Here is a 24,085-nt window from a genome sequence, read left to right as displayed (position 1 = left end):
TTCTGAGTGTGCCAGTTTAGGTTCAGTTTAAAACACAATTCAGATTTTTTTATTATAATGTGTTAAAAAGTGTCATGTTGGGGGCGTGTCCACAGTTCGCTGATTTATGGGTGTGTTGCTTCACATGTAAATTAGTTTCGGCTTCCCGCCAACGTAACAAGGGGGCGGGGCCATGAGCTCACCCGCTCTGCAATTGCAACAGAGTCTGACAGGCAGACTGAGAGAAGGAGCTGGATGAGAGGTTCAGCAATCAGTCGTACATGTACGACTCGGACACAGACCAAGCAGAGAGTACAAAATCATTTGTGTCTTTGTACAGTTTTACAGCCAACTGTGTGCTAGTTTCAAGTGCCGAGCTTGAACACAGAAACTAATAACCACGCACACTGAATTAACTTTGACTGAGGCACCGGATGCGCCGCTCGAAGCCGCGACACGGCACACCAGACACACTCTTTGTGACGTGGCAGAATCATGAAGTGTCCCAAATCGTCACGCCACGCATTTTTGAATTCTAAACATAGGTTTCTGCAGCGGTCCTTGGCGCCCAGCCATCGACTTGTGTACCCTGATAGAAACCTATGTTTAGAGTTCTAAAACGCATGCTAGTTAAGATCACAGGGAGCTTCTGGGATCGCGAGAAATGCAAACGGCTGAAGTATAAGGTAGACTCAATGAGAAGTACACATGTTTGCAAACCTACCTAAAGATACAACCAATAATTCCGATTAGAGCGATAATGTGGAGAATATTGCTCTTGTGTTGAGCCCAATGAGCCTTGCATCTAAAAATAGAGCTAGGGTGTTCCTTTAGTGATATCGCTTCGACTCACGCTGAAAATGCCGGATGTGAATTAACAAACTGAGGATATGATGACACGCCTGTCAATCAATATTGGTGGGCGGGGGACCGCTCTCCTACGTAAAGTTGCGGTCGGTTTGAAAACCGCTAAAATTGGTCCACTGTTTTTTATGTTGTTAAATTGAAAAAAAAAAAAGCACTGGGTGTGCTTATATCACCCCAATATGACGGTCTATACACCATACATGCACATATGTATGTCTGTCCAAACAGCTTGAAAAGTAGATTTTTTACCATAGGTGCCCTTTAATAGATGTGCAATATTAAGAGTGAAATGCATTTAATTATGGAACAAATCTTCTATAATTTAAATTGAATTATATAAAATTATATTGTATAACAAGCTATAACTTTAATAGTATAACTTTTACATTTGTATGTGTTATAACCAGGGCTTGACATTAATTTTTTTGATCACCAGCAACTGTGGCTAGTAGTTTTTCAACATTAGTAGCCACTCACCATTTTCACTAGTCAGAGTTTTGTTGTTGGGGAAAAATATTTAATATTTAAATGCATAAATTTGACTTTGGCATGGTAAAATTACTTGATTTAGATTGTGTAATTTCCACATGCCTCCTCATTCATTTAACTTTTTTGTGTGCCGTGTATGACCTTGCTTAATGTGCAAATGGCTTGTGGTTTCATGGTGTTGCATTGTAATTAGTTTTTATTTCACATGACCTTTCACAGCTCAACACTAAAGATTTGCCATTTTTTTCTCTGGCCACAGCAAAAAATAAATAAATAATTATTTCTTGGCAATAAATTTTAAATAATTTGAACATTCAAAAACAAATGAAATATGATTTTTCATTTATCAAAACTTTTCTTAAAAAAAAAAACAAAAAAACAATTGACATTTTAACAAGAATTATTTTCATGCATCTAAAAGTATGTTGTCCTTGCTAAAGGTCCAAGATCTAGTTCACTGTACATAAATGGGAAGCTAATCTCCTATTAAAGCAATATTATTGTAAATGATGATAAACAAACCATAAATAAAAAATAACTGCGGGCAAAATAAAGCAGGTGAAAAACATACCATGTGTGATAATGAAAGGATGATCACGTGCACAGAGTTACCATTAGGCCTATTAATAATCTGTTCAAAAAATGGTTAAAGCGAAAGCGACAACCCACCGCTGCTGCTTACAAAAAGACATTTTGGAGTTCTTGAAAACAGCAGAACTGTGGGTGCACGAGCATCGCTTTTTGTCCAATATATTTCAGAACCAACTGCACCAGTAGCGTTTCCGGACATGGTTGCTTCGAGCAAGGAAACAGGTGCACGCAAAAAAACTCACCATCCTTATTGTCGAACTCTGTTTTTAAGAAAACTACAACTTAATTATTTCCACTAGCCACTTTGGCTGGTTGAGAATGGCTGTCTAACCCATCACAGCTGAAATCTACCTGCATTTGGCGAGTTGGCAGGTGTTAATGTCAAGCCCTGATTATAACATTAATAAATACAATATTAATACATAAAATTACTTAATACATAATATACATATACTGTAAACTATTTATCAATTAATTTGTATAAAAATGTATAAAATACCAATTATCTCTGTATAGTATGTATTGAGTAATGTAATTATTAACTGAATGTGATTTAAATCAGATATTAGATTAAGTTACTTACATTGTAAAACTAAATTCAATGGTTTGACATTTGATGGGATATTGATATTGTTTATGCAGATATATAAATAATTGTAACGAAACAGAAATTGTTGCTGTTTAATAAATACAAAACAACACGTCAAATAAAAAAATATATGGTGAAGCCAAAGAACAATTTTCACTTGTGGACACTAAATAAAGTCAGTAAAAAAATTTAAATGAGATATTTTTTCACACAGTTTTTTTTTACTAAATAAACTGCCCATAGGCAAAGATACAGTACCTGTTCCAGTAGCACAACCAGCATCGACTACTCCACACACGTTCAGTCTAAACATCTTTCTGTGCAATTCAGGATCATAAACCGTATATCCACCTTTCCGACTGAGCGAATTCAGGTCAAACAGATGACCTGCGAAGACCAAACACATGATTTAGGGACAGAAATAAATGCATCCACTCGCTTTGTAAAAACATCCGGTTACACATGCATGTATTTAACATTTTTCAGAGAAGACAGGAAGTGTCTGGACAAGATGATTCAGTGTTTCTGGTTGAGTCTGCTCATGAGGGTTTTCTGCTCATGTTTGTGAGTCACCTGTAGCAGGATTTGTGACTTTACAGTCTCCATGCTCAGTGCTGTTGAGAGGGCAGGCTGCAGCTGTGAACCATACAAAGTTGTAGACACAGTTCTCCAGAGCCGTGATCAGAGTGGGTTCAGAATCCTGCAGACAGACAGAGATTACAGATTATAACTTTAACATTTGCTCACACTACAACTGTTTCTTTTAATTGAATTTATTAAATTGACTGTATATTAAGTAAATCAAGTTTATTTGAACAGACATGAGAGTTGAGTGATACCCAGCCTTAATACTTATATATAGTTAAAAAAATAATTCTTTCTTTAAATTCTGAATGTTGTATAAGGTTTGTTTAATTAGCCGCGTTTACACTATCGCGCACACACTAAAGCGAGCAAGCCAGGGCGAGCCAAGGCCAGTCGCGTTTCCACTGTCACTTCCGGGGCCTAATCGGGCCAAAGCGGGGCTTTCTTGGGGCCAGCGGCTGACCTTTTTCGGCCCGCCGAATACCTTGGGCCAAAGAGGGCCAAAGAGGGCTGGCTGGGGATTTGGGGCGGAGTGAAAGGAGAGGCGGACACTAGTTTTCCGATCGCACACGAGTACATGCGCCAAACAAATAAACAAACAAATAAATAAGGGAAAGAAAACATCTAGCCTTATAGTCTGGGGTCTTTTTGCATATGATCACCCTTATGTTTCTCTTTTAAATGTAAGCAAGTTGCATAAAATTCTAAAGTTTTCATCTATAAGTGACATTCTTTGCTGTGTCCTCCTTGATGTTTTAATAACGCATAATAATCTTTACACCATATTTAAGACACAGCAGCCAGTACAGGTTGTCGAGAGTTTTTGTCAAGTTTAAAAGGAGTGTTTGTGCGCGTTTAGATGCCTGTATGTGAATGTGAGACCGAGCAAAAAAGCGCTCCTTCACAGCTCTGTTGATTCCGCGAGCGGCTTCTTTCTGTTTTATTTATTTTGGAGATAATACACAATATGAATACAACAGAAAGTCATAAAACTTAACAAATGACGTGTTCACTTTTGTAGACTCAAAACAATAGAGTCATATCTTGATAAAATAGCTAACTATATTGAAATAATTTAAATAATTACAAATATCGGATATAATAAAATCACATAAAATAAATAAACCAATATAAAACAAATAAAAGTTAGTTATAATAATTTAGGTAAACACAATACATAAATCAAACCGTTTTAAAGCCATATTAAACTTTATTTTACAAAGGCCTCTCTGAAAAAAAAAAAAGATTTTAGATATTTTCTAAAAACATTAAACACCAGAGGAAGTTTGAAATATTATTTATAAAATATTTGGATACGATGATATTTATCAAATCGTGCAAACAGAGCATTTTTTGGGTGAGTGAAAGCAGAAACTAGGCTACCTTTTTTTCTGTCACGCAGTCCTGCCTGCGCAGCACCGCTTTACAAACGCATCGGGGAAAACTGCAAATACAAAATGTGTTTTATGTCCTCAAAAATGTGTTTATGTTTTTATATGACGTGGCAAAAATTAAAAATGAAATATTAAATGCATGTAAAGCTTTATTAGTAAAAAGCTGCTGAGCGCAACGAAATACAGGCTATATTTTATTACTTGCTCTTATGTGTTGAAACACTTAACACTTTCCTTTACTTAAAGCTGACAGAATAATATGCAACATCTTTAAATTAAGGGGAATCACCTATTAAGTGTCATATATCCTATAGGGAAACATTTATGTTTCAGGTCTCTCCAGAAACTTGGGCTGAATGTTTCACAGCGTCTATCTAAATGAGGATGTTATAAAATACATTTTCTACCTAGTTATTAACGGAGAATTTCCGTGGTTTTATATTATTGATGGTGCGCTCACTGCACTGGGCCCCTCCGTTAGTGGTGAGATCACTCGATCCACGATGCCAACAGTCGGTCGGCGAGTAAATTAATATGATGAATGGAAACACACAGGCATGCGTGTATAGACATATAATATAATGCTGTACAGTAACGTGCCGTTTGTTTGTTTCGGTTGTGGGTGGGTTGTGTGACGTTTGTGTGATGTTTGATGTGGGGGACGTTCTGGGGGCGGGGTTTGCGTTACGCACTGCGGGCTACTAGCCCGACAGTGGAAACGCGACATGATTTCGGCCTCACTCCTCAACCTTCCGGTTGTATAATAGGTCTGCACCCCAGCGCATGGTCTAACAGGGTTGTGCTTATTCTCTTAATGCGTTCTGTGTGTGTTTTGAGCATAACATGCACTAAACCAATCAGAGTCTCATCTCCAATTCCCTTTAAAAGTCAGTTGTGTCACACCATTTACATGACGGACTTTGTAAGTGGAAAACCTGAATGCTTCACTAGCGAGAAAACAGTTAAACAGACCATCTGCAGCGAGAGGATAAAGAACGAGTCTCCTCGATTTTGGCTCTTTACTTTACTCCTTTACTTTCAAGGTGTAAGGAAAAGATGGAAACTCACTCCACTCAAGACATCCATTTGCCTACATATTTAATTTTGTTAATTTGTTGTTTCAAAACTATTTCTAAATTCAGTTCTAATTTCCAGCAAACGAATAAATGAACAATAATAACAAAGTGTAGTCAAGAAACAGAGTTCTATCCAAACACACGTCCTATTTTTACGCCCCATATGGTGATGCACACATCTCCAAAACCTGAGAGGTGGACAAATCTAAACTTATTTTTATTAAAACAAATATAAATAAGCATATAGTAAATAATCATGCCATACAGATCTTGTGCCTTATTGCGCTGGGTGTATGATAGGGCACTTGTTTTTAAAAATTATAATTGGTTTATTATTTATAAACGTAGCAGAATTAATATATAATCACATCTTCAAAGTGATGTGATAGAAGACAAAAGTTATGAAAATTCATAATTTCTCTTTTATTAAAATATATAATTAAATATTTAAATAAATAATGTTGACATATATTTTATAAGCATTTCTAAGCATAGTTGTGTTTGGAGAAAGTAAAACTATTAGTGATAGAAAATGTTAAATACATTGAAAACAAAAAAAAACATTAGTTACTAACTTAAAGGGACAGTTCACCGAAAGATGAAAACCCTTCCATCATTTACTCAACATTGTTCAAACATTATTTGAGTTTCTCTCTTCTGTTGGACATAAAATAATATATTTTGAAAAATAGCTTGCACCCAATGACTTCTATAGTATTTTTTTCCTACTGTGAAGTCAATGGGTCCCATCAACCAGCATTCTTCAAAATATCTTCTTTTGTGTTAAGAAAGTCATAAAGATTTAAAAGAGATCATTTAGATCAGAGATGCCCAAAGTAGTGCCCGTGGGCCAAAGTTGGCCCATTGCAACCTTTGATTTGGTCCCACCCAACACCATCCCATCCTAGAAGAGAGTGAGAAGGATAGAGAGGGTTGGGGCGAATGGAGATCATTTCTAATTTAAAGTAATCTTTTTTTGCTTGTTTCATTGCGGAGCTACAAAAAAAGCAACCTGATATTAAATGTTTCAAGGAAATGTTGTAAATGAATCTGATTTTTAAAAATGTAAATACGGTCACTCAACAGATAGAGGACTATGCAGAAGACATCGGTGAGCAAATCAAGTAAAAAACTAGTGGAACTCCATTCTGTTATAAATGAGATTGTTTTTGTATTTACTGTAATAAGTTCATTATTAAATGTTAAAGAGTTGTGCTGTTTTAGTTCATGTAAAGCAATGTTTTCTAGTTATTTTTAAATATTATTAAATAAATTAGAAAATTACCCATGGCAACTATATTTACATTCAGCCCACTAGGCTCAATCAAGGATGGTTTTTGGCCCTACATAAGAAAAAGTTTTGGCACCATTGATTTAGAGAGAGAATAAATGACGAGGTAATTTTCATTTTTGGGTGAACTATGCCTTTAAATATCTGAAACCTTTATTACTTTAGTCAAAAAGAGTGCCCTAAATGACAAATTTAATTTAAAATTTGGAAGAAACAAAAATTAAAAGACAAATCGGTTTATACATATAAACACTTTAGTATTTCTATGTGATTATTCAATAAATACATAAATAATCAATCACAAACCACTTTATCTGGATTGCATTTGAAGCGAATAATGGTGGTCCGGTTTCTCTTGCCATCAGGACAGGCTTTTCCGTTGGTATACTTCAGAACCAGGACATTTTTATCCCACTGTGGACCAGACTCCGCCTCCCCCAGATTCACATACTCGTCCCCATCCTTCAGACAGGCTGCAGCACTGGATGGGCAGCTCCACAAACCTGAGACAAACACCAGTTATAAAAGCCAATGCTGACTGATGAACATACACTAAATATGCTTCCACTCACCTGTCTGAGGCACCAGAGACTTGCACACATTGATATAGTAACGCTGCTTCTGATTGGATGATTCTGGCACAACAATCCAATTTGATTTGTGCAAGGCCAATGATGAGAGATCGTAGGAGTGGCCACTGCCGTCACTATCAGACAGAGAGGAGATATTATTACATGTGTTTTAGAAAAAAAAGACACTTTAACAACTATTCATTCATTCAATTATTCATTCATTCATTCATTTTCCTTTGGCTTAGTCCCTTATTTGTTGGAAACAGCAGACTAAACCGCCGACTATTGCAGCATGTTATACGCAGTGAATGCCCTTCTAGGCGCAACCCAGTACTGGGAAACATATATACACACTCATACATAATAGCCAATTTAGTTAATCCAATTCACCTATAGCGCATGTGTTTGGACTATGGGGGAGGAAACTCACGCCAACACGAGGAGAACATGCAAAACTGCCCACTGCCAACTGGCCCAGCCAGGACTCGAACGAGCAACCTTGTTGCTGTAAAGTGACAGTGTTAACCACTGAGCTACCATGCCGCACACATTAACAATATATTTTTCTTTTATATAAAGGGTTTCTGCAGGTTTCATCAAGTCAAATTTAAGACATTTGGAAAGAATTGGAGTTTAGATTCTCTGCCCGAGCCCACACTTGACCCGACCTGACCCAACCCAACCCAACCCATGGGATATTTTCTGCCACTATCTTTGAGCTGGGCTGTGATCAAGCATTTATGTGGTTTTTTTTTTTCAGTTATTACTTAATTAGCCTAATTTAGCGAAAAGCAATGCCATAATTAGAAATATGATATGAATATTTTAGCAAAGTCAGCCTAAGCAACACGCGTGGGTCTACAAAGCGTGTCATGCGCAGCAACGCTCTAGCTCCTGCAACTGCGTCTCCTACACTGGCACACATTGCACACACAAGTAGAATTGAACCTTTAAAACAAAATTAAAAGCAGTCACGTGGGTATAGGCGTAAACGAAGCGTCGGACATCACTGATCACATGATTACACTGCTTCACTGCGAGATGTATAGTTTTTCTGATACATGCTTTGAAGCCTCAGAGCACAACGTCACATCTAACATTTATCCGTTAACATGCATGCCGATAAAAACATGCAATGCTCACACGTGTGGTCTGAAAGAGGCGTAAAAACAGGGACTTCCAGGATGAACAGACATATGTCAAGAAGCAGGCTTGCCATGGCGGAAAAAAAGGATGATAGTCAGCCTTCAATGTACACTTTTGTTACGATCAATTCTGAATAAACAAACAATGCAGTTTACATGCTTCGTCCTTGTTACGTTATTCATTAAGATAAATCTAAACTAATTTCTGTACTTCGAACAGCTCAGAATTGTAGCTGAGAATGTATGTTATAATGGCCCACGTATTAAATAGTTGGGTTTAATCGGGCTTGGGCTCACAATTAGTTACTATACAATGAGGCGGACACAAAGTGCATGGGCTCGGGTAGGGTCGGGTTTCATTTTTTGGGCCCGATCTAAGCTCTAGAAAGAATTAGATATGCCACCTCTAGCATCCAGTCTTTGTTTTCTAACATAACATAAAGACTAATAATGCTGTTTAATTTTTTTTGTTTCTTCACTTTTTACATCCATTGCCTCCATCCATTTTACACCTACCTTTTTGTGGATCATATATGTCTTATGTGTCACCATTTTCCCTACATTTTGCACAGATTGTTACATGATGGGTTTGTCTGTCTGTTCTAAAACTATTATAAAAAATACAGAAAAAAAAACATTGGCTGAATAGTAGCAAGAAAGTTGCTCTCACTTGTAGGAGCAGGTTGTGGTTTTGAAGGAAGGGCAGGCCAAAGCTGTGTGCCATTCAAACAGATATGTGCAGTCTGCGGTCTCCTTTATGAACTCTGGCTTACCCTGACAAATGAAGAAATTAAGAAGAAAAATCAAACAAGAAGAATCTTTCACTTTTTAATACATTCATTCATTGGCTAAAAAGAACTCACAGGATTCTTGCTGTGGTCACAGGAGAAGAGAATAGCTGTGGAGCGCTCGTAAATCGTATGGCATGTTTCCCCATTCGTATAATTGATCATAATAATCCCATCATCAAACGTGAGGTTTTGATTGGCCATTCCTGCAATGGAGTATAGGAATGAGTAAACATCATGAAAGCACAGACCCAAACTGATTCTAATAAAAACTATTAGCCAATTCCAATACTTACATCAATGCTTATTTGAACATTCACTGTTTAAACGGGTAACTATTTTGATCATGTGTATTTTTTTTATTTTGCTCTTTTAAAACATCCATTAAATCTCATGATCAGACTGTCGTGAATGCACTCAAGACTGGAAAAGGCTGAATTTACAACTCACCTAGAGTTAAACATTTGAGTTTTACTAGTTTGAATTCATTCAGCTGATCTCTGTGTATGGTGGGAACACTTTTAGTTTAGCTTAGCACAAATCATTGAATCGGATTAGACCATTAGCATCTTGCTTCAAAAACTAAATTAAGATAATTTACCTATGTAAAGCTTGACTCATCTGTAGTTACATATGTACCAAGGGTCACAGAATATAGCTGCTATTTTCTAGGTAAATATGACTAGGAACTATACTCTCATTATGGTGTAATAATGAAGGAACTTTTCAGAGGAATTGAGCCTATAAAATGAGTAAAATCAGCCAATTTCCAGTGCCAGTAGCTGTTGAATGGAATTTTATGAATATAAAATAACCAGTTTCAGCTAAAAATATACATTAATGTTTGAATATTCATCAAAACCTTCATGAACTCTGACCTAAGACAAGAGTTCAAGATACTAAGACAGGAGTTTCAAAAATATGATGAAAATAGTCATTTGATATTTAGTCATGAAAAGAGAGGCCAAATATCCCTACAGCTCTCCAATATAGAGAAGGTTTTCATGAATTCCGAGTCTTTAATAGTAAAGATCTCCGAGATATATTCTGCACTTTTAGACTTATACAAATCTTCACTAGGATCACTTAAAAATGTGTGGCAAAGAGATTTGGAATTTAATTTTAATGAAGATCAGTGGAAGACGATATGCCAGAACACTCTCATTCCCCTTTCTGATAACAAAACAATTGAACAAAATTATAAATTTATGCATAGGATGCATCTGACCCCCCTTCGTTTGAGCAAAATGCACCCCAATGTATCATCCAGCTGCCGCAGATGTAAAACCCATTCAGGATTAATCATGCACATTTTTTGGGAAAGCAAAAAGTTAAAAATTTTCTGGAAAGCAGTACAGGACTTTACAGCCAAAGCTTTGCAAATTCCATTGAACAGCACAGCAACACAATACCTCTTTGGCACAGAATTTAACAAGACACTTGATCCTACTTCTACAAAGAGACTCGGCATCATTTCCTATCTAGCAAAAAAAAATGCATTTTACTCAACTGGAACCAACAACGACATCCAACATTTGAACGGTTCATACAACTCTTGAATAAAACAATGCTCTTAGAACAATATACATACTACTTAAGAAACAAAGGGGATGTCTTTCAAAAAATATGGATACCTCTAATGAACCTCTGACTCTCTGACCACCTCAGATGTATTTTCATAATAAGTATGACTTTACTCAATTATTTACTTTACTGATTCATTGTATCTTTGCCATAATGACAGTACATAATATCTACTAGATATTTTTCAAGACACTTCTATACAGCTTAGTAACATTTAAAGGCTTACCAATGTAATTAGGTTAACTAGGCAGGTTAGGGTAATAAGGCAAATTATTGTATAATGGTGGTTTGTTATGTAGACTATCAAAAAAATATAGCTTAAAGGGGATAATAATTTTGACCATAAAATGGCTTTTAAAAAACTAAAAACTGCTTTTATTCTAGCTGAAATAAAACAAATAAGACTTTCTCCAGAAATAATAAAATATTATCAGACATACTGTGAAAATTTCTTTGCTCTGTTAAACATCATTTAGGAAATATTTAAAAAAGAAAAAAAAATATCAAAGGGGGGGCTAATAATTCTGAGATATATATATATATATATATATATATATATATATATATATATATATATATATATATATATATATATATATATATATATATATATATATATATATACACATATAGAATAAACGCACTTTTTATTTTTTATTAACCATTTTAATGTCAAAATTATTAGCCCCTTTAAGCTAATTCCCCCCCCCCCCCCCCCCCCCCCACTGTCTCGTTATGCAATAACTATGCCTAGTTAACCTTATTAACCTAGTTAAGCCTTTAAATGTCATTTTAAGCTGTATAGAAGTGTCTTGAAAAATATCTAGTAAAATATTATTTACTGTCATCATGACAAAGATAAAATAAATCAGTTATTAGAAATGAGTTATTAAAACTATTATGTTTAGAAATGTGTTGAAAAAATTGAAATTGACAGAAAAAATAAACAGGGGGGCTAATAATTCAGGGGGGTAATAATTCTGACTTCAACTGCATATAAACCTTGTTTTGTACAGATTTCAATTTATTCTTTTGGGCAAGTACTTAACTGTTTTACACAGAGAAAAAATGTGGGATTACACAACAGACATTACTAAACTGTGATTTATTACAGCCTTTCTCAATTTACATTTAATAAGGCATTGATTTTAAATTGGTCAAAAATCTGCCAATAATATTTTACTATGTCTGCGGAAAATATGCAATATTATTGTTGGGTGTTGCAATAACAATATTTCTTACAATATGTCAAAAAAAAACTATTTTATCAGCCATTTAAAAAGAGGTAACAGACATTTTACTGAGCTAATTAAATGTAAAAAAAAATAAATAAAAATAAATAAACATTTAAACTAAAACACCACAAATAACTGAAAACCTTGGCGAATTCCTATTCTTAATGGCTGCGGTCATTTTCCTCTCAGCACATATATTTCAGCTTTACTGTAGGTTCACTTAACACGACCTACTGGAAAGCTGGGGATAAAGATAGTAAAGGCCCCATCTGATCTGGTCAGATTTGGATAAGCAGCCTATGCATGCAGAACACAAATGCTTGGTACATGAAATTAACTTTATAATATATGCAATATCCATATCTCAGAGAAGTGCAAATAATTATTGCGATACCAATTCTTCGATATATTGTGCAGCCCTAATTACTACAATAGCTCTATTAGACAAAAAAGCTGAACTCTAAAAACAAATAAAAACAAATAAGCTCACCTGCAACCCTGTGCTTTTGTTCTTCAACCTGACAGGAGGACACAGATTGGCTGGGGCCGTGAGGGCAGACCGAGGTTGTAATTGGGCCACACACTGCAAAATGATACTCATAATGGAAACCCGTCACTTCATAGTCCTTTCCGGCCAGCGGTGTGAGATTGTACTCATAACCGCTCTTGGGGTCTGTGACTTTGCAGTTTTCACCTGTGACAGCAGACATCAGCTAAAACGACCCAAAAGCCAAAGAGAGGGAATTTGTTCATTGCCAAATGGACTGGCTGTTCATCTTACCGTGGACTCTTTTGATTGGACAAGCTTCTGAGGTTCTCCAGATGAAAACAAACTCACAGCCATCCTTGCGATCGAACATCGGTGCTCCCTTTTAACAGAAGGAAGAAAAAAAGGTTAAAGAAAGATTTTTTTTAATATTGGAGAAACTTTCCATAATTTAAATACATAATTTTACATCAAAAGGCGGAAAAATGAAGTTTTTTTGAAGTCACGTATGATCATGCTCTTTGATCTTCCATTTTTACACTACACTATTGGATAATTTACACCACCACATGTTGGAGCCAGTATGATTTTTAGTCTCTTATTATGGTGTGCTCTGTTGGGGTGTAGTATGACTGTGGATGATAGAAACAGGATCAATAAAATTATTAGAAAAGTTTTAATCCCAATTCCCTTGAAGTTAGGGCTGCAGAATATATTGTTGAGCATCGATTTTGCAATGTGTGTGTCTCAATAGTCACATCGCAAGATATGCAATGTTAAATTGAGATTACAGTTGAACAGAAACCACAGGTCAAATCACATGAGATTTATGGTGACACTGCAGAATTTAACCACAATAGAATGAAAGTATCAACTACATATGTTTTTAAGGCCTGTGTCTATGTGAGCATTTAAAAAAAAATTTATGTTAAGCTATTTTAAGAGAGTTATTAAAGTTTAATAAAGATTAATTTCATTAAATTACTTATATGATAAAGATTATGCAATGTTAATTTCCCGAGCTAATGCAGATGCACAATCGAAAGGAACGAGATCACGACACCAGACTCATTTATGGCCGTTCTACACATTATCATATTTTGGATAATGCTTTGTCTGATCGCGCTGCTCTTCTTAAGTAATCCCTAACCTGGTCTTAATAATGAATCTCCTCCAGAAAATGGCGGCGACTCTTTGTTTACAAGTTTGTTGTGGGTGTTTGAGCAGTTGCTGTCATGTGACGTGCATTTGACAGGACGGATTGTACCTCACGGTCATTTCATACAGATTACAAAACCAAGACACTTTTGTTTTCTTTATCTGGATATATTTCTTATGCCTGTGAAGCAAGTATTTGCTAAGATTCCAGTGCATTTGTTGACCGAAACTGTCATAAAAGCACACGTCTGGTCCAAGCTTTTCCCCCTGAACAAACGCCAGTCTATAGCGACCGATGGTTGGCTCCTGTACTAGTAGGTGGGGCTTCATTCGCCATGTTGACCGTTACACTTTTCTCCATTCAAACTATACGAGTGACATGTCTTGTGTATTCTATGGTCTTTGGTATAGATCGACATTCAAATACCAGCAATAAGAAGGTAATGCAATCCTGTGCAGCTACGTACTGATACATCTATGGTTAATAAACTATTTTAACAAAAAAAAAAGCAAAAAAAGATTCTTAGATATAACAAAACCATAGATTTATTGCATTTTTTGTAAAAAAAAAAAAAAAAAAAAAAGTGCTATGGAGAAAAATCGGTTATCCCTTGAGAGAAATATATATGCATTTGCTTACAGGACTGTCATCACACTGGAAGATGATTCGGGTAGAGTAGCGTCCTGATGTCCCACACTTGTCCCCGTTCAGATAAACAATACTGATGGAGCCGTCCGCTGCGGCCTGGAGGTTTGACTGCACGTATCCCAGATTCACAAAACTGCTGTTGATGTGTCCGCAGGCTCCAATCGCACCAGCTGCCAACACCACAAGACTATTTATTAAATGTGTGTTCATTAATGTGCCAGCCCTTATCATCTCATGTCAAAAATGCATTGCTGAGAAGAAAAACATTAATTCATGTACAGTAAATTGTAAAAATAAAAAATACTGGTAAGACTAAGATTACTGGTAGCCCAAATTAAAACAATACATTTACAAACATCATATAAACACATATTCCCCTCTCTACATAACAAATGCTTTAAATGTAACCAAATTATAATGGCATTGACTATTAATGAAATTTAATACAATCGTCAAACCTAGTTTATTTAAAATCACACATGAAAAAAATACCACAATAATTCATAGTAATTAACCTATATTAGTTATTTTATTTATATTAGTCATTTTTGAACCATACTATAGTAAAGTACTTTATGTTACGGTAATTCTATAGTTTATATAGTGACACAACAACTATAGTAACACAGACAAACTACCCAATGTAATTTTAAAACAAATATAGGTTATATTACACTACAATACAGTGGTTTACTGTGGTAAAAACTAAAGTATACTACAATATTATTACAGTTTATCAGATCACTATAGTATACTACAGTATGCTGTGGCATTCATTAACAAAGTTTTGCAAATACTGTAATAAAATACAATTTACTGTTCAAAAACACCTTAGCATTTACTATAAATGACTTTTAATTACAGTGGCATGTGGACAAAATATACTTAACAGTTAATATTCTCATGTGTTTATATCATTTGGCACAAATTTAAATGTGTTGATACATTATTTTGACATTTATCGCATTGTATGGACGTCACTATAAAAAACAAATCTCCTGGTATGCAATGGTACTCCAAACCAGGCTAGATACAAGGTACTTTCCAGTATCGTGCCGTATAGTTCTCTTTGCTTTACCTTTTCATTCCATGTCAATCCAGTCCAGTCAGCATGGGTACAATTTAATGTTCCACTGATGTGCTCAGATCTCATGGTTCTCAGATCCTTGCTAGAAATATGCCACTTTTCCCCTATCATGAATTTAAGCTTAATGTTCCACTGTTGTAATGATTATGAAACTCTTTGGAATATAAAACAAATGCACCAGCCATTGCCTTGGTAAGGTAAGAGTAATATAGACAATGATCAAATATTTCTATTTTTGTGAAATATAAATAAACAGTGCACTTGTCCAACCATACTTAGAAATTCTGTCCTCACATGGACATACAACTGGAACAGAACCTGACATTTATTCTAACCATTAGGCAAAATAGTGGGAAATCGGCTCTCAGATCTGCAATGTAGACACTCACCAGGGCAGCCCTGAACACGAGGCAGTGGTTTACACACATTTACGTAAAACTTCTGAAACCGGGCCTGATCCGAGGTGTCCAGAGGAACATAGGACTTCTCATCCAGACTGAGGTCCCCCAGGTCATACTCCCTGCCTTGTGAATCTAGAAGTGCACAAGCAATTAATTAATATTTGTTAAAATTCAAATCATGATAATAGTGATGCATAAATGGAACACTTCAGCAGAACTCCAGACTGTGACCAAATTACTTGTGATTTCTGTGATATTTATTTTGAAAAACAATAACCAAGTTATTCATTACAAATGCACAACTAATATGACTCATTAACAATATGAGTCACACCAATTGCATCTGGATGCAGCCTTGATGATGCAAGCTGAGACTGAATATCTCAGTGATGCAATGTCAGACACAATGCACTTAATGGAGCTAGCGACGTCACTGTGAGGGGTAGGCCTAGGGGTGGGCATTAAAAAGCATTGCATACAGCTCAGATTGCGCTGTACCAGGTCTGCATCGAGACCCCTCTCGAGTCATACAGCAAAACCATGGAAAAAGTTAGGTATCTGTATCCTGACTTGATTATTAATAATTTTTTTTGCTTGTTTTTTGTATCGATGCAGCTCTTTTTAAGTTGTCTTTAAAATAGTTTAATTTGCAGCAAAAAGAGCTGTAACAAAATCACTTCCTACTTGATTTCATAGCACTGTGCTTACTGGTCATGTAAACCAGTGGGTCCCAAAGTGGGGATTGTGGCGTGAAAGGTCACTTGATGATTTCCAATTTTTTTTTTATTAAACTATTAGAATTACCATATTTCATCCATAACCTACTGAAGAGCAAAATAGTTGTTAATAGTAACATTGTTAACATGTTAATAGTAAACATTATAAAACAACATGCAAATAAAAAGCCATCAGCCTTTTGTTTTTTTTTTGCGACCCCCTCGGGTGATTATGTTATATTAAAGACAATGATTTTATGACACCAGGTTAAACTTTCTGACACCTTTACAGCACTCACGTACATTAAAAATAAATACAGGCCACAACTGAACATGGAGGATGATCTCTGAGTGGTGTTCTCCAAAATTAACGATGAATAGACTTGGGCCTATTGGTATATCTATAACCACCTCAGAGAATATTGGGGGTTGCGAGTCATTGGCATTGTTATTTTGGGGGTCGCGGGCTAAGAAGTTTGGGAACCCCTGCTCTAAACGACTGATCCAATGAATCTTGTAATGCGGATCGAGTGCTTTTATAAGATGACAAAAGCCCGCATCTCCAGTCACTGAAAACGGCTGCAAATCTTTAGCAATGAACACCCCCACTGCCAACTCTCGGAACCAGTTGGGTATGTTTGCTGGAAGGATTCAGTGAGGGATTGTTGTTTTTTGGAGGACTTTATTACCTTCTCTGCTATCCTGCCTTCAGACAGTGATAATGCTGGGTGATGGTGCCGCAGATGTGCAGTCATGTTGGAAGTGTTTCCGTTTGAGTAGGCTATACGTGTAAATCAATGCTTGCACACAGTAATTTTTTGACCACCGTTTTTTCTTTCATTGGCATTGTACTTGACGGCAAAACCAAAATGTCCTCACACCGCAGATTTGAAAGTCGCTGGCGCTTCCTCGTATTTTTGTCTCACTTCACTGCCGCTCGCCTTGTTAAAGTGTGGACTGATGGCTAGGCAATGCCTCCTAATTGTAGAGCATAGTGATTGAATATTTACTGGCGGGGAGGAGTTTCCTCATCTCAGCTCGTAGACTTACAGGCACACAAAAACAGTCAATTCAGAGAGATATAAAACGCACATAAATGATTTAAACATAAAACCGGAAAAAAAAATGCAATTCACAAGCACGTGTTGAACCGTGAATGTCATACCGAACAGTTCGATATTATACTGAGAACTGTGGCATCCCTAATATATACATTTCTTTGGTTGACGCAACAATCCATGATTCTCCATAGATTCTCGCCCAAGATTTTTTTTTTCTCACTGGAGAAATAGTTTTACTCAGATATACATCGGCAACAATAGGGGGGAAAATGGTAATGTAAAGAGTGCATGTGAAATCTTACCAGTGACTGTGCAGTCCACAGGTGCAGGTTCACAGGCTAGTGGAGTTGCAAGCTCAAAAATCACATTATGGGTTACGTGTGTACTTGTGCCCAGCTCTTCCTGTATAAGCTTTAGGGAGGCTGGAGAGGCCTTTTGGTCACACACAAAATTAATGATGAAGGTGTCTTCAGTACCTACAGTAGAGATGGGAAACAGGATAAAAGTGGGCTCAGTCCAGTAAATGACTGTTTTTAAATGGAATGTATCCTTAAATCAAATCTCTCCACAATACTTGACAATGATTAAATATGTGCGTATATAATATGATTAAAAATATGACATAAAAATATGTCATTATAATAATCATTATAGCTTTTAATTAGCTTTTTCTGAAAGAAATTAATATTTCTATTAGGCAAGGGTGTCATAAGTTATCCAAAAATGGCATTTAAAATGTATTAATAAATGATTTACATTTCAAATAATGGCATTGAACTTTTTCTTCAAGAACATAATCCCTGTCAAACGCACCTGTCGGTATGTCCATGACTCCCTTGTATGTGAGAGTGAGAGCCCCATCGGTAGAGAACTGGAGGGAACGCTCCACCCCGACCTGACTGACCGGCTTCTGATCCTCCAGCTCACAGCCGGACACAGCTTTATCTCCAGCAGTCCCACAATCCTTCACTGGACCACAAATGTTCACCTGCAACAGACAAGAGGGAAGTATGACCTTAGGTTTCAATTTTACATTGGAGACAAACTCAAGAGTAGTACTGTGATTTAAAAAAAGTATATGTATACAGCAAGAAAATTAAATATTGAACATGTCATGTTTTTTTTTTTGCTGGGAATAATATTTCTAAGGAGCTGTTGACATGGAATTGAACAAAGTTTTGGTAAAAACCCAAACAATACATAAAAATAAAACAAAACAAATCTGAAAATATGTTATGTGTAATAACAATGACATGACACAAGGAGAAAGTACTGAACTACTGGACTGTATTTAATACTTTATACAAAAGGCTTTTTTGGTGACGGCAGCTTAAAGACGCTTCTTATATGGAGAATGAAGTCACATGAATTGCTCAGGTGTGAGTTTTTCACAGACTTCAACAGAGTGTAAAAATCTTGATGGTTCTGTGAGGTCTCGTCTATTAAATTGATCTTATTTGTATTTTATATTGGATTCTATATGAGTTTCTTAGTTGTTACCAACATCCGGGGAAACTTTCAAGTCAACGGCACCTTAGAAAATATGTTTTCTAAGAAAAATGGTGACTGTTCAACACTTATTTTCCCTGCTGTATATACAGTGCTCAGCATACACGAGTACATCCCTCACAAATCTCTCTTTTAAATTAATATTTTCAACAGGATGCTCTACAATATTATATCTGTGCATGTACACTACATTATTTAACAAAATAACTTGTCAAACAAAGAAATAATAGTCCAAAAATTAGTAGGCCAAATTTCTATGTTAGGGAAAAAATCATTTAAAAGAGAAAAATGGAATAATAAAAAATTAAATAAAAAATAAAAAAATTAAATAAAAAAAAATATATATACAATTTGTAGTTTTTTGCAATATGTCGCATGAAATTAAATAATTTATCTTTCTACCTCTAAAGAAGTTCGGTGACTAAATAATATTGTTTTATTAAAAATATCCATTTAATAACTCGGCTTTGTTCAAATGCATCAAAATATATTTATATACACAGTTGAAGTCAGAATTATTAGCCCTCTAAATTATTAGCCCCCGTTTATTTTTTTCCTCCCTATTTCTGTTTAACAGAGAGCAAATTTTTTCAAAACATTTCTAAACATAATAGTTTTAATAACTCATTTCTAATAACTGATTTATTTTATCTTCGCCATGATGACAGTAAATAATATTTCACTCAATATTTTTCAAGACAGTTCTATACAGCTTAAAGTGACATTTAAAAAGCTTAACTAGGTTAAGTTAACTAGGCAGGTTAGGATAAATAGGCAAGTTATGTTTAAAGATGGTTTGTTCTGTAGACTATTGAGAAAATGTTTTTTTAATAATAATTTTAACCTTAAAATGTCTTTTAAAAAATTAAAAACTGCTTTTTTTCTAGCTGAAATAAAACAAATAAAATTTTTTCAAGAAGAAAAAATATTATCAGACATACTGTGAAAATTTCCTTGCTCAGTTAAACATCATTTTGGAAATATAAAAAAAAAAGAAAAAATGTAAAGGGGGTGGGGGGTTGTGGTTTGGCATATATACATTAAGGGTACATTTATTTAATGAAAATGACAATATAAACAGTGATTTGTTTTTTAATATAACTTTAGAGTTTCCTATATGAATACATTTTAGAACACAATTTAATCCAATGATGGCAATGCTTCATCAGTCATTACCCTAGGCTTCAGTGTCACAGTCCTTTAAAATCATTCTTAAGATTTCATAATTAGGATTGTTCATTGTTATCAGTTATCATTCATATTTAATATTAATGTTATTATTAGTAGTACTATTAACTGTTATTCTGCAACATGTTGTTGTGTAAACGGCTTTTTTGTCCCATTTTACTTTGATTAATATAAATTTCAAAAGAACAGCTATTCTGCAATTAATTATTTAAACCAGAAATGGATTGTAATAGTATAACTACAAATCTTTGTCTTTTACTTTAATATGTATCAGCTTAATGCATATTCATATACAATTCTGCAATACTAACGCATGTGAAATGTGTGTATTTGTGAGATTATCTTTTCCTTCTAACATAACTGATTTTAATGATCCGATTTTTTGATACTGCATGCAAAAATTGCATTCAATGTCATTTTAAAGGTTACAACAAATAATAAAGATCCATCTATAGCTTACTGACCTCAAGCTTTTGAAAGGCAATGCATATATTAAGCACACATTTACACAAACATTATCTGACAATGAGTTAATGAACCTACAAGAAGTTTTGAAACATTTGGTTGCTTAACGTCTCTGTATTAAAACTGCCATAATTGAGGTAGGTACAAGCTAAAATTGACTTCCGCATCTATCCAGCTCCACTCAAGTACATTTAAAAGTTTTACAAGCTCATTTAAAAGTTCATACAACACCACCACTGCAATCTACTAGACCTGGTTTAGATCTGGTTTTACCTTTACCTCTTTATTGGCTAGACGACAGATATTATTTCTTTGGAATTCTACAAAACCACCAGGTATTTCATAGTGGCAATCAGATGTTCTCGCTATGCCAGTTATGGCTCTTTCTATGATAAACTATTAAATTATTTTCACTCGCTTCTAAGTTTATCCACTGATTGAATCCATTTAAATCATTGACATCACCTCCTTCAACCTTCTTCTCTATCTCTTTTTTATGTATATTTTATTATTATTATTTTTTACATATTTTATTATTATTATTAGTTATTTACTCTTTTTTAAACTATTATTATTATTTTTATTAAGTTAAGCGATTATTCATTATTTTTTATTTATACATTTTTTTTTCTATTATTGTATTATTTTGCCTTGTTATAAAGTTTAAAAGTGGAAAGTCTTTTACTGTGTCTGTCATATCAAGCATTTATGTTCTTTCACTCAATAGAAAGAAAAAAAAAAATCATACAATAAAGTCTTTTCCATGAGCGTTGACATGGTATCCTTTTTCAGTGGCCAGCGGCTGCAGGTTGAATTCAAAGCCAGTGTTGGGATCTTTCACGGAGCACGTCTGTTGGTAAAAACCAAGAGAAATTAGAAACAAATTCTTCTAGATCATCTTAAAAGTACGAAGAGTTAAACAAAAGTGACCTGGTTTGTGTCCACGACAGTAGAAATGGCACAGGCTGCTTCTGTGTCCCAAACAAAGTCAACGGTACATTTCTGGTTCACCACAAAGCGAGGGCCAGACGGCTAAGGGGGGGGGGAAAGGAGACAAAATTATCACATTTTTGTTGCTACTGATTCATATAAAAAAAAAGAAAAGAAAAATGCCTCTAAATGAGCCTTATGGCAGCAGGAAAAGTTTAGGAATGAGTCTCACTGGTGTCCCAGAAGTGCAGACGAAGTGGATGCGTGTTGTGTATGTGGTGGTCTTTCCATCTGCTTCACACACGGAGCCGTTGGTGTACTCCAACATCAGCTGGTTTTGCTCCACAATCACCGGCCCTTTCTTAGCAATGCCCAAATTACTGACCTCCACCTTCTCAGACAGGCCTTCCTGCTCAAGCACACATATCAGTGACATTAATTGTAAGTGTAATTTATTCAGTTGTTGCTGTTGTTGTATATTTATTTATTAAAAAGTGATCAATTTGATAAAAATATTTTCTGTGGAAAGTCTTATTTGTTTTATTTTGGCTATAAAAAGTAGTTTAAAATGTTTTTTTTAAACATTAAGGTCAATATTATTAGCCCACCTATTTTTGTTCCAATTGTCTACAAAACAAACCACTGTTATACAATGACTTGCACAATTACACTAACTTGCCAAGTTAGCTAGTTCGAGGACAACACTATTTTGATGTCCAATAGCGACGTTAAATGACATTAATATTTGGTTGATTTTAGGTTGTGTTGGAAAGTGACCAAAATCCAGCGTCGAGCCAACATCTTAATCCAACCTCATACTGACGTCAAATACTGAAATTTATTCGTCAGGTATGGCAACCAAAATAAAACGTCTGATAGACATCATAGTGTTAATGTCCACACAACATCAAGCTGTAACATGATTAGATGTTGTTATTTGGTTGTTTATAGGTTGTGTTGGAAAGTGACCAAAATCCAACGTTTGTTTGACGTTGGAAACTGACCTTGGTCAGACGTCAACCTGACTTTCATTTCCATCTAAAACACAACATCCCCACGAAGATGGGGTACAACGTCAATCTGACTTCACAGCTGGCACAGGAAGTCGAAATGATACTGCTAAACATTTGCATCTTCTATTTTATTTATTTATTTTTTTTCAGAATAACTTGATTTGTGTTCAACAGAAGAAATAAATTCATTAAAGTTTAAAGCCACTTAATTAGTAAGAATATTTTTGTGACCTATGCCTTTAAAGCATCAGTAGCAGTCTAGCTAGCCTTCTCTTGGCTAAAGACATTTTATACTTATATGTAGAATTTAATTGATCTACTTGGAATGAATGAACATCTTCAATATACACATACATACATACATGTGTGTATATGGATATGGATATGTGTGCGTGTACATATATTTAAAATTTTACCGTATGCATCTAAAACAGACAGGTGGATTCTGTTTTAAATGCATTATTTTTAGGAATATTAAAAGCATTTGTATTAGATCCATATTCAGTCAAGAATCAAACGTAGAATCGAGATCTAGAGAATCAGAATCGAACAGGAACATCTGAATCAATAGGCAGCATTATTCCAGCATTGACAAACAATGAAGTAACTAACCCTGTCAGCTTCGAACTTAATCTCACAGGCTGAAGCTCTTCTGTCACAGCCTGGCACGGCTTTAAGAGGACGACACACATTGATGTAGTATTTCCTCGGGCTGCTGATGTCAGATGAGTCCATGACCTGCCAGTTCCTGCCGCCATTTGATACTGACAGACTGCAAAGGGGAAGGAAACGATACATGTTTTTAGAGCTGCTGCTGTTTGCACATGTAGTCTTCCTACTAGTGTGTTGTGACACTGGCAAAAATGCAAATAAGTGATTGTATTACCTCAGGAATTATTGTTAAGATTATTAATAAAAAGTTAAAACTAGTAACCATATGTAGTTAAAGCAAAATAAAAGAAAAAAAATTGTTGAAAAAATAAGTACATTTTATAAGTACAAAAAACAAACAAAAAAATATGTATATGGCAAAAAATAAAAAAAATAACAACATAATATTATATTAAATGACAAAAATAAGAAAAAACACAGCAACTGTACTCATTTAAAAATATATATTTAACAAAAAAAAAAAAGACTTAACAAATGACTACTAATAAAAGATTCCTAGTATAAAACTAAAAACACCCCAAATGATTCAAGTGGACACATGCTATAATAATAATAATAATAATA

The 24,085-nt window shown here is 35.1% G+C and overlaps 1 protein-coding gene across 1 annotated transcript in view; it reads right to left on the bottom strand.

The window, feature by feature from the left end:
- The window catches only part of igf2r (insulin-like growth factor 2 receptor), a 90,674-nt gene that overhangs the window by 30,849 nt on the left and 35,740 nt on the right, over nucleotides 1–24,085 (bottom strand). Inside the window, 16 exon segments of the mRNA XM_056480830.1 lie at nucleotides 2,774–2,902; nucleotides 3,089–3,215; nucleotides 7,168–7,364; nucleotides 7,434–7,567; nucleotides 9,249–9,352; nucleotides 9,442–9,572; nucleotides 12,676–12,879; nucleotides 12,967–13,054; nucleotides 14,471–14,649; nucleotides 15,956–16,099; nucleotides 18,047–18,220; nucleotides 18,558–18,732; nucleotides 21,655–21,756; nucleotides 21,837–21,938; nucleotides 22,069–22,245; nucleotides 23,462–23,621. Coding sequence (XP_056336805.1) covers nucleotides 2,774–2,902; nucleotides 3,089–3,215; nucleotides 7,168–7,364; nucleotides 7,434–7,567; nucleotides 9,249–9,352; nucleotides 9,442–9,572; nucleotides 12,676–12,879; nucleotides 12,967–13,054; nucleotides 14,471–14,649; nucleotides 15,956–16,099; nucleotides 18,047–18,220; nucleotides 18,558–18,732; nucleotides 21,655–21,756; nucleotides 21,837–21,938; nucleotides 22,069–22,245; nucleotides 23,462–23,621 — 2,327 coding nt within the window.

The sequence above is a fragment of the Danio aesculapii genome, chromosome 20, assembly GCF_903798145.1.
Source record: "Danio aesculapii chromosome 20, fDanAes4.1, whole genome shotgun sequence".
Lineage (NCBI taxonomy): Eukaryota > Metazoa > Chordata > Actinopteri > Cypriniformes > Danionidae > Danio > Danio aesculapii.
The sequence above is the reverse complement of the archived record's forward strand: the minus strand, read 5'-3'. Positions and strand labels throughout refer to the sequence as shown.